Source organism: Chlamydotis macqueenii, chromosome 1 (genome assembly GCF_036417535.1).
Source record: "Chlamydotis macqueenii isolate bChlMac1 chromosome 1, bChlMac1.mat, whole genome shotgun sequence".
Classification (NCBI taxonomy): Eukaryota; Metazoa; Chordata; class Aves; order Otidiformes; family Otididae; genus Chlamydotis; species Chlamydotis macqueenii.
In genome coordinates this window covers 77,165,454-77,176,636 of record NC_141556.1, presented here as the reverse complement: position 1 = coordinate 77,176,636, position 11,183 = coordinate 77,165,454, and the positions used below count along the sequence as shown (strand labels likewise).

The window sequence follows — 11,183 nt, the reverse complement described above, 5'->3', positions numbered from 1 at the left end:
CAGCCTAAAGCAGAGCCCACACAGAGAAATGCTGACAGCTTTCTGCACAGGTAGCACTACCTGCTCTAGCTAATACATGTAACTAATAGTTAATTGAAACCATTTATAATAAAGGGAACACACTGAGAAGCAGGCTTTGCCAATAGAGCTGTGATGGTGAAAGTTTCAAAGATAAACTAAGCATCCCAGTCATTTTTCTGAGGATTGTGCCTGTCTTTGTAACAACAACCTTGTGCTAACACCTAAGATTTCCATATCACACAATCCACTGTCATTCAGTTTGTCACCCAACATGGAAGCACTGAGAACCCTCAGCTTTCCATTTGCTGCCAGAGAAGTCAAAAGGTGGCTGCAGACCCCACAAGAAAAAATACAAAGAGAAGGAGGAAAAATTAGACTTATTACTGTTAACATTGCCTCTGTCCTGTCAGGAGAGAGGACAAAAAGCTCCTGCTACTTACAATAAACAAAAGCTGTTTTTAAAAGTTATATGGAAAAATGGATGGATGGTTATTTCATTGTCTGAGTGGCAGAAAAAGGGGTACATGATGCCCTGTAAAAGGCATAGGTGTTACAGGAATCTGAAAATATGAAGACTACTAACATAGGATATAAATATTTAGGTACCTATATAAAAAATCATTCATTTATATGATTTTGCTTCAGGTCATGGTAAATTCAGACTTTGGAAGAGAGCTGGGACCATGTGCCCTCCTGGGCTCTCTGACCTGCACGACAGGTTTACAGCCAGCACCGCCAATGAGGACATACCAGCATTCCTGCTAGCAACTGAAATCTCTCCACTCCCTGAGTGGCACTGCATGATCCCCTCTCCCCACTCGCCACACACCCCTGGCACCCCGGAAGAGGCAGATGAATAACCCAAACACAACCCAGCTCAGCTGCCAGGAACAAGCACAGCAGTGACTCGGCCTCATCACAAACTGCCCCCCTACACCAGACACGCTCTCACAGCATTTCGGGACTTGACATACCTCCCCTGTTTCAGACTCCGCCTCCATTTCTCCCCCAGCTTCTTGGAGGACACCAAGCAGAGACTGGGGTGCGTGCAGCAAGGCTTCTGCCTCGTGCTCGATGTCTGCTGGGACAGCAGGGACACTTTGCTCTTCCGAAAGCAGATCTAGGAAGGAAAAGCACGTGCAACAAAATCACTTCTTGGAAGTAAAAGACAGCTAAAGCCAAACCCACCCAAAGCCCTGCACTGCCTATGTTCTCGGCCCTCCAGTGCCCTGTCTGCAGGCTTGGACTTGTCTTGCAGAGCAAACCGTCTAGGCCCCGAGAGGCAGCGGCCGCACAGAGGCCACGGACAAGCCAGGCTGAGAGGACAACACTGGATGCCCAGACCCGCCACAAGCAACGCCCAGGTTTCTGGTGTCCCTGGCCCCAGCCTGTGACAACCGTCAGTCCCTCCTCTTACCTCTGCATCTCGCCATGGGGTCTGGTGACTCTTCGGCTGCTGGGCTGGCAAGCTCCGTTGTCTCCTCCACGAAGATTTCCCTGCAGTTCTCTGTCAGGAACTCCACCAGCACCTTCACCTGCACACATCAAGCCCCTGGTCTCAACACAGCTGCCTGAAAAGGCACCAAGCAGCCTGACCTTGCTCCTGCGCAGAAGGCTGTGGCTGTGGGGCCGCTCTTCCAGGCAGCTACCCCAGCAGCATCTGCTCAAGACAGGAGGCATCCAGGGACCTCTGAGCAGCCCAGCTCTGATGGGACGCGAAGGCTGCAGCCGGCCCGTCCATGCAGCGTACCTTCTCCGTCTCCTCCAGCATGGCCTCCAGCAGGAGCTGGTCCTCGTTGGGCGGGCTCAGCAGGTTAGGCCCAACGCAGATGGCCAGGTTGCTGCAGTTCATTCTGCTGGTGGCTGCGTTGTGGCCGATGTGCTGCAGGAGGAACAGCAGCCGCTTGAGGAGGAGGAGGTTGGCCCGGGGCAACTTCTCGGCCACCCTGAGGGAACACGAACACCAGCTTAACAAAGTTGCCCAAGGCAGCCCTCCCCCAGGCTTGCCCAAGGCAGCTGGCAGCCAGCGGCCATGTTGCGCAGCTTTCCAGCTGCTCTCAGCCAGCGGTCAGGGCTCCTGCTCAACAGGCAGGCTGCTGCCCACGCTTACGCTTTCAGCTCGGAGATCTTCTCCTCCTTGGTGCTCTTCTGCATGGCTGCCATCCAGTCCTCATAGAGGCTGTTCACCAGGAGCTTGGAGGGGATGCGTCGCAGGAAGTCCTGCAGCGCCAAGGGCTCCAGCTGAGCCTCCCAACACTCCAGGCCAAGCAGGAGCTCCTCCAGCGGTAGGGCAGAAGGGCTCACCTTCAACACGACGGCCAGCAGCAGCACAGACTGGCTTGCCAGGTCCACGTCTGCACCACGGTCCATGGCCTCCCACAGCTCCTGAAGCGCGCTCTCGCTAACGGCTCTGCGGAATACTCCCTCCGTGGAGGGCCCTTGCTGCTGCAGGACAGCCAGCAGCTCCTGCAGGAGAGACAGGAGGACTGCTGTTTGCCTGAGGAGCTGCCTTCCAGCAGCGCTGGCCAGAGCACTGCCCCACACCTGGCTCCTTGCTGGGGCTGAAAAGCCCAATTCCCTGTCCCCGCAACTCCTGGGGACACCCAGCACCTCTACCCAGCATCTGGAGGACTGGGGACGCCCTGTCCAGGCTGGCTTACCTGGATGGGCTGGGGCAGCGTGCCGTCCTCCCCGCAGAGGGCTTCCAGGGGCTGCCCAAAGAGTGCCCTGCTGCAGCCGGAGCCCGCCTGCCCTGGTGCCTGGGCAGCCACCGGGCTCTGCCACAGAGCAAAGGGCCAGGGCAGCCCCCTCTTCCTCCTCCTGCTGCTCCCTCCTGCTGCAAAGGAACACCCAGGAAGAGCTCGTCAATGGAGACTGCAGGCCAGCGCTCCTGGAGCCTGCCGTGCCCCGGCCTGCCCTGCCTGCAGCGTGGTACTGAGCAGGGTGGCAGGACGCGCAGGGAGCCAGGAGCCCCAAGCACAGCAGGCCACCAGGACAGCCCAGCCCAGCCCTCAGCATGCCCTCCTCCAAGCTGTGGGCAGCAGCAGAGGCTCTGTGTTCCTGCAGAACCGTGTCCAGCGGCCACTGCACAGCGGGCATCCTTGCTCCTCCAGCTGACCTCCTCCCTTGGGCTGTCCATCCTGCAGGGCAACACTCAAGGGACAAGTGAGCACAGTTCAACCGCTTGCAGGAGGTTGCCTTTCTTCCCAAAACTCACCTGCTGAGCAACACAGTGCCCCTCCATCGCTCGACAGGACCCTCGCAGCCTCTTGCTTGGGATCAGCCTGCAAGAACCAGGCTGCGCTTAAAAAGGAGCCCGGTAGCAGAAAGGGCTACCGGCGAGCTGCCACCCGGCACCAGCAGCCCGAGCGCCGGCAGAGCTGGGACCCTCTGCCCTCCCAGGCTCTCTCCCTCTCTTCCTTCCCTCCCTCCTGCACAAGCTCACCCCACTCCCTGCACACCCCTGGCACCCCGGCACAGCCAGAGGCAGGGGAAAGGCAGCCGTTCTCACCTCTGCCTGGCCCTCCATCAGCCTCTCCAGGCTCCTGGCGCTCAATGTCCTCCACTGGGCAAGAGAGAAGGCGTGGAAGATGGTGAGCAGCGATGCCTCTGCTGCTCAGCTGGAGGACCAGCGCTCGGGGACAGAGCCCAGACCAGAGAGTCACTCACGGCATGGCGGCGCCTCAGCTCCTTCTTGAGGACCTTGAGTGAGGGGATTCGGGTCACTCGCGCTCTCTTTTCTCCATCTGCAGTCCTGTGCACCAGGACGGGACAGGGAGAGAGCTGGCTGAGCCCCCAGCCACCTCTTCTCTCTTGTCAAGCAGCTCTGCCCGAGAGCTGCCTGCAGCCGTGGGGCACCTCTCCCCAGCTGGGGAGCTGTGCTCCCCCGTCCGGCTGCACCTGCAGCGTCCTCCCAGCTCACCCCAGGAGTGTGCGCACCCACAGCTCTTTCAGCGCCGGCGAGCTGCAGAAAGAGGGGAGAACCAGCATCAGGCCCCGCTGCCCCCCAGTCTTTGCAGGACGAAGCCCCGTGGAGCAGGACACAGCTGCTGCCCAAGCCCTGGCTCCTTCTGTCCTGCCAGAACAGTTCCTTTTGGCCTTCCCTTCTGGGGTCCAAAAGGGGACCAGGGGAAGCACCACATGGAAATGCCCCCAGCCCTCCCTGCCAGCGGGCTGCCTGCTCCCTGCCCAGGCTCTGCACAGAGCCCAGAAGCCATTCCCTGGATGGCGTGGGCATGGTTCGCAACCTCTCCTGCCCGGCCGTGTGCCCTGGCACCATGACTTACTCAAAAGTGACAAGGCAGGAGCCGCTGGGCCAGATGAAGATGAGGGAGGTGCTGTCCTCATTGCTGCCTTCCTCCTCTTCTTCCTGCCACGCTGTCTCGTTTGCGCCGCTCAGCACCCACAGCTGGTCCAGGGCCAGGCGGAGCTGTGGGCGCAGGGTGGTGCCACGTCTGCAGAGAGGAGAGGCAGGCAGTCAGCTGGACGTGGCCTCTTGGAGGTCCCCCACCTGCCCTGGGCACGGCCATTGGTGCGTTGTGCAGGTGGTGGTCCTGAGGGCGGGTGCCAGGGTGTCCCTGGCCTTCTCCCGGGGCCAGGGATGGGGGAAAGGCAGCTGGGCTCTGAGGCTCTTACTGGAACTTGGCCATCACCACTTCCTCCTGGAGGAGGAGAAGGCGCCGCTCATGCCTCTTGCGGCCCCGCGTCAGCCGCACGTCCGTGCTCAGCACCGGCTCAACATCGGTGAGAGCCTCCCTGCAGAGCAGAGAGCAGTGGGCATGAGAAACGCCACTGCTGCAGCCGCAGGGCTTGGCCATGCCCGTGTGCCACCAAGACGCAGGTGGAGCTTACCTGGAGCCACAGCAGCAGTTGGCCTGGCCCATCCCACCCGGGACAGGAGGACCCTCGCCGTGCACCAAGGACGTGGCTCAGCTGCCCACAGCGAGGATGGGAAGCTGGCCGCTGCTGCAGGTGCCAGCTCGCTCCTGCTCGGCCAGAGCCTGACTCCTCCCAGCGCTGCTCCCTGCCAGCACAGCAATGTCCTGCCACCTCCGGTGCCTTTTGGCTCCAAGTGACCAACATTCCGAGCCTAACGGAAAGTGGGAGGGGCCCTGCATGCGCACTGGCCCTGGGCTCCGCCCCACTCCAGCCATGTCTGCCATGCACTGGGCAGCCTGCAGCAGGACACAGCAGAGGGGAAGGACCACCTCCCTCCACCTTCTCACAAGGCCCCTTGCCTTGGCCTTCACTGCTGCTTCCTGGCCTCCAACTACTCTTGCTGCCACTGGGCACCACTCCCTGGGCCCCCATGCTCAACCACTTCTTCCACTGCACTGCTCATCAGACCATGTGCTGGTTGCTTTCTTCCAGGCTTCAGGCACATCTCCCTTCTGGAGGGGCCTTGCAACTCCGCCCTGAGCTCATCCCCTGCCACCCGACCTAACAGCACCCTCTTACACTCAGGGGACCTCTTCTTTCTTTGGGCCTTTCCCCCAGCTCTCCAGGCCCCAAGATGTCTGAAGGCTGCTCTTGCTAGGACCACCATGCCCCAGGAGGACGGGAAGAACCTAGACCAGCTGGAAGTGCTGCCGTAGCCTGGTAAAGGCCAGGGGAGATTGAAGACGGAGCAATGTAAGGCCCAACATGTGACCGTACAACGAGCCCTACTCTTCCGAGTAGCCTGTGTGGGGCTGTGTGTTTGCGGCTGGGCAGAAAACATCTTGCAGAACCCAGGGATGTGTTAGTTATTGCCGAACGGTGCTTGCACAGCGCCAAGGTTCTTCTGCTCCTCAGACTGCCCCGCCAGCCAGCAGGCTGGTGGTGCCTAAGATGTTGGGAGGGGACACAGCACAGACATCTGACCCCAAGTGTCCAAAGTAATATCCCACATAGTAGAAGTTTTTGACAAGGAGCTTGAACGGTATCCTTCGCAGGATGTCCTCCAAGTCTGCAGGCTCCAGGCGATTCTCTGAACACTCCAGGCCACCGAGGAGCTCCTGTAGCTGCAGGTCTGATGTGCTCACCTTGAAGACAATGGCCAACAGCAGCGCAGGCTGGTTTCTCAGTCCACATCTGTGCCATGGTCTGGGTCTCCTGCAGGTCAGGGACAAAAAAGTCTTTAATCGTCAGTGAGAGCCTTGCCTCTGCTTGCTGCCTGGGCAAGTGCATGCCAGAGCACCTTTGCAGATCTGGAGCTGACCTTGTGTTATTCCCATAATATCAACTCTTCCCTGCTTGCTACTGAAGGGAGATGTGGCAATGCTCTTACCCTATAACATGTTCAATTGTGCCATGTGTAATAAGGATTATGTACTAACTGTTTTCTGCAACAAATATTGTCCTAATTAATTCACAAGCCCTATCATAATTTTAAATGATAGTCTAGTGTGATATTTTTGATTTTTAAAATATATTAATGCATTATGCAAGATGCATTACCTCCAAGTACTTACTTCTTCCAATAAATAATGAAGACACACACAAAAAGTCCATATTTATGACACCGCTAGGACCAAAGTACACTGGACCTTGAAATTGCTGTGATACTTGCACGGAAGAGAAACAAAAGCATATACAGTTTTTAAAGGGTCTCTCATTTGACCTGGAAAGAAATTATGCACTCTGAGAAAAACACAGGCTAAGAACTCACAACACTGGGCTTCTGTATGAAAAAATAATGAGATCCTGTCAAAATGGGTGATTCAGATGACTTGAAGAACTACTGTCAAAGGTATCAGCAAAAGTGGTTCCAATATGATATCGTAAAGGTGCGACTTAACAAAGTTCGATGGCAAGGTTCCTAATTACTCCATGGAAAAAACATATGAAGGAAAACTGAATAACAGTTGAGTTAGAATGATTCACACATAGGCTGGAGATAGAAAGAATAAGGAGGGCCCTTCCATTCAGTCACGAGATTCAGAGTGGATCCCCTTGTTTTCTGAACTCCTGATGGAGCTTAAGTGCAGCTAGGTCCATCCTTAGTCTCAGACTTGGACAAGAGTTTATGTCTAATGGCATTATCTATACAGCGTTTATAATAATTAATATTGAATAGTTACATGGCTTAGTAACGTTTAATTAGTATCAATTCAACATGCAATCAAAGTTACCAAGACAAAATAAAAGTTACCGTACTACAAGGTTATGCGCAATATCGGTCGCTTACCAAAGATCTACCATTGGTAAAAGGTCTCTCTGCCTTGAGGAGCAACCTTGAGAGGTGTCTCAGCTCAAGGGGACATCACTGCCCTGCAGCCACACTGCCTAGCAGGGAGAGCTCAAAGAAGGCCCTCTTAGGCCTTCTTAGGTCGTATTTATAGGATAAAGTGGTTGGCTCATAGTCAAATTAAATGCAATGGAAAAGGTATGCATGAGACTCTTTGTACCCACAATTAACTTTGTTCCTTGACAAATAATTCTTGGAAAAGCCACCTGCTATTCCTGCATTAATCACATGATCAGTGTTCCAAGCTCATATGCATTGATGCGCACTGCTCCTTTGTGGGTTTTCAGAGAACAGGTTGAAACTAGAGGAGTTCTGGGTCCAGGTACAGCTCAGACCCTTACCTTCTTTGTATCCTTTACCAAACTAGTGCTAGTTTGGTTAAGGGGTCGAATGCACCTGTCACAGACCCCAATTCTTTCTTCAAATACCCCATCAAGCTGCATAGCAGCGTAGTGACAGGAGCTGTTTTTATGCCATAGTCAAAGGCAGTGTGTGTGCAGTAGCTTGTGCCAACAGGAGGCTGAGCCAGGATATCAGAGAAAAAACTAACACTTTAAACCTCCGCTCATGCTGCTAGCTGGAAGCATCCATCTCCCCGATTACTAACACATCCAACTTTTCTGTCACTTAAATTAGGTTTTAAGTATGTGTAAGTGGGATATTCACTCACCAGCTACATTTTCAGGGACTTGTAAGGCTTTCCCTCTCTTTCTTGCTTTTTCCCCTCTAACACCACATACACCCTCCAGACAGAAATCAAAGGTTGTGGGGAGTAGAGTCGCTCTTGGGATCCCCCTTGCCTTTGGCTCTCCAAAGTCCCGGTGCAAAGCCATGAAAGCAGACAATTCCTAAGGTTACGACAGCATAAAACAGAACATCACTGTTCACAAAGTGCTTTCAGCTGTCTGAAGGCATTATCCAGGCAATGTTGGATTATCTTTAAGATGGCGGTACCACCACCAGCCCAGGCAACCTCTTGTGCCTATTTGCACTTCCATTAGAAAGGAAGTTAGGGAAGGGACATAAAAATATAAATATTTTCTGACTTCCTGCCAGTTAAATGCATGAGGACGTTTCAAATAAATTTTTGGAAAAGAATACCTGCAACATTGTGGGAGGACTTGAAGGAACATGACTGCTATCCTCGATTTGATTTTAGGAAAAACATACGCTAAATTGTAGGAATTAGTTTTCTCAGCTAATATTTTGACATTTCTACAATATGGTCAAATTAAAGTGATAATAACTGTGTTTGGCTTGTTTATCCTGCATGATGTCTGAATGTATACTGACACTCAGTGCGTGTACGTTAATTAGTGCAGATTTGCATGAGATTTAAGCATTGGTTGTGTAGAAGCCATGAGATAGAGCTCAGAATCATCTTACCAACCTGATTTTTAATTCATCCAGATGAACTAATAGTTTTGTGTGTTACTAAGACATTGTCTGAAAGTATAATAACTCCATTCATGTCCAGAGTTAAATGAACTCACTTTGGTGTTGATACACACAAACACGCACCTGATGAGGAAACATGGATTCACACCCTGGCAGCTCAATAAAAGGAGCTAACCCTTAAAGTGAGGCTCTGCTCTGAAGACGTGGCCATTCCACCCCCTTGTGCAGCAAAATCCACATCATTTCACCAAAGAAAGCCTATTTTCTTCTAATGACCAGCCCTGTGCTTGCAGACTTGGGTATGAAAATCAAACCATACTCCTTCCTTTTCAAGTTTATTTATACAGTACCCTGTGTGGTAAATTAGAGACTATTTTATGCCACCAGTCTAAATCTCCAGATAATTTTTAACCCCCAGTCTAAATCTCCAGCTTTGGCCCAAGTGGAATGGTGCAATGCCTCCAGGTCAGGGTTCAGGCTGGTGCTAACGCTGGTCTTTCCTACAGGATTGTTTCAAATTATTGCTCTGGTTATTTCCTCCGCCTTGATTTATTGATTCAGCAGGTGTCATCTCTGCTAAAAGTATGTTCTGTCATCCTTATTCACGCAAATAATGCATGATTCCAGTGGTTTAATTAAAAATACATTGTAGTTTAGTCCCACTTGGGACCAAGCAATGCAATCTCTCACTCATCCTCCAAGGGAATGGGGGAGAGATAATATAACAAAAAAGCTTGAGGTTTGAGATAAGGACAGGGAAAGATCACTGAAGTTACAATTACGGGCAAAACAGACTTGACTTGGGGAAACCTATTTCAATGTATTATTAATAAAATCAAAGTAGGATAATGAGAGAGAACAAAAACAACTTTCCCCCATCCCTCCTCTCTTCCCAGGCTTACCTTCATTCCAAATTATCTCCACCTCTTTCCCCAAGCAGCACGGGGGGGAATAGGGAATGGGGATTGTGCTCAGTTCATCACACGTAGTTTTCTGCTGCTCCTTCCTCCTTGAAGGAAGAATCCCTTGCATTCCTCTCTTGCTCCAGCATGGGATCCCTCCCACGGGCTGCAGTCCCTCATGAAACTGCTCCAGTATGGGGTCCTTTTCCACGGGGTGTAGTCCATCAAGAACCAGCTGCCCTAGTGTGGGCCCTCCATGGGCCACAGCCTCCTTTGGGTGCATTCGCCTGCCCCAACGTGGGGTCCTCCACAGGCTGCAGGTGGATCTCTGCTCCTCCGTGGACCTCCATGGGCTGCAGGGGCACAGCCGGCCTCACCATGGGCTGCACCACTGGCTGCAGGGGAATCTCTGCCAGGAGCTGCATTACTCCTACCCGTCCTTCTTCACTGACCTTGGCATCTGCAACTGCTCCTCTCACAAGAAATTCTTCACAACCGGCTCAGGCAGACGCCTCTCAGGATCTCTTCACGTCTCATCTCCTCTCCACTTCTTGCAGCCGGGCTGGGCTGAGTCAGGCGCAGTCGGCCACCTGGCGGGAGGCCAGAGGGTGAGGCCTACAAGGCCTCTTTGCCCCTGCTTCTACTTCTTCTGTTTTTTTTTTATTTTCCGCTTCTTGAATACATTATCACAGAGGTGTTATCACTGACACCAATTGCCTCGGCCTAGACCCAGCCCAGTCCACCAGACAAAGGGGAAATTTCTAGCAGCAGAAGCTGCCACTGTACCCTGCCCCCCGCCCCCATCCCCACACACCCAGCTACACAAAACCAGCACATAAGGTAACAGATTAGAAGAGAAAAATCGTAACAGGACAAAACAATTGCCAAAAATACCTCCATAAACACTGATCCTTTTCCTTCTAAAGCCTACAGAAAAGCTGACATATATACTCAAAGCTGATTAAAACATTCAAGAAAAACAGTATCGCAGTCATGCACCCTGATTCAAGAGAAGCTGCTCAGCTTCTCTAGAGACCTGCTGAAGTGGCATTGCTTTTGACTTTATGTCCTGCAGATCTGACTGGCAAGAGCTGTATCTATTGTCTCCTGCATAGAAATCTGTAAAGTGTCTTGAAGAGATTATCACCTTTTCTTAGGGAAATCTCAGATCTAGCTGCCGAGGTTCACTTTGGATTTTTCTTTATTGGACAAATTTTCAAAGTTATCTTTAAAAGAAATGTACAGGACTGAGGCCGATTCCAACATCTTCCAAAATAGCAACCTTACCCCTGACCACCACAGTCTGTTTTCTATCTAGTCTTACCCAATAGCCAAGGTTTTGTGTATCAGCAATACTGGATAAAGGTTGTAATATGATGCCCACTCAGTTTGCTTTTAAAGACTCTACTACTTATAAAAGTAATTCTACCCTATATCCACTCATAATTAGGTTGAGACTAAAACTCATAAATATATCATGTAACTCACTTTCTTCAACTGGTTTGGTCCCACAGAGCTAAAAAAAAAAATAAGTAGCAGTAACAAAAATGAGTTTCTGTTAACACTGGAAAACACACCTCTGACAACACAAGATCCATTGATGAATGGAATGTCATATTTTACTATGCAGCCTG

At 52.1% G+C, this 11,183-nt stretch overlaps 1 protein-coding gene across 1 annotated transcript; it reads right to left on the bottom strand.

Annotated features, from left to right (window-relative positions):
* Positions 1-283: 283 nt before the first annotated feature.
* Positions 284-4,904, bottom strand: LOC104477322 (T-cell activation Rho GTPase-activating protein-like). The gene is made up of 14 exons (XM_086747940.1): positions 4,873-4,904; positions 4,657-4,776; positions 4,308-4,475; positions 3,944-3,985; positions 3,691-3,775; positions 3,533-3,586; positions 3,239-3,305; positions 2,682-2,857; positions 2,326-2,487; positions 2,132-2,241; positions 1,772-1,967; positions 1,439-1,556; positions 996-1,141; positions 284-349 (listed from the first exon to the last, which is right to left on the bottom strand). Exons 1-14 carry the CDS (start codon positions 4,902-4,904, stop codon positions 284-286), a joined length of 1,542 nt encoding a protein of 513 aa, XP_086604066.1.
* Between the last annotated feature and the right edge of the window lie 6,279 nt (positions 4,905-11,183).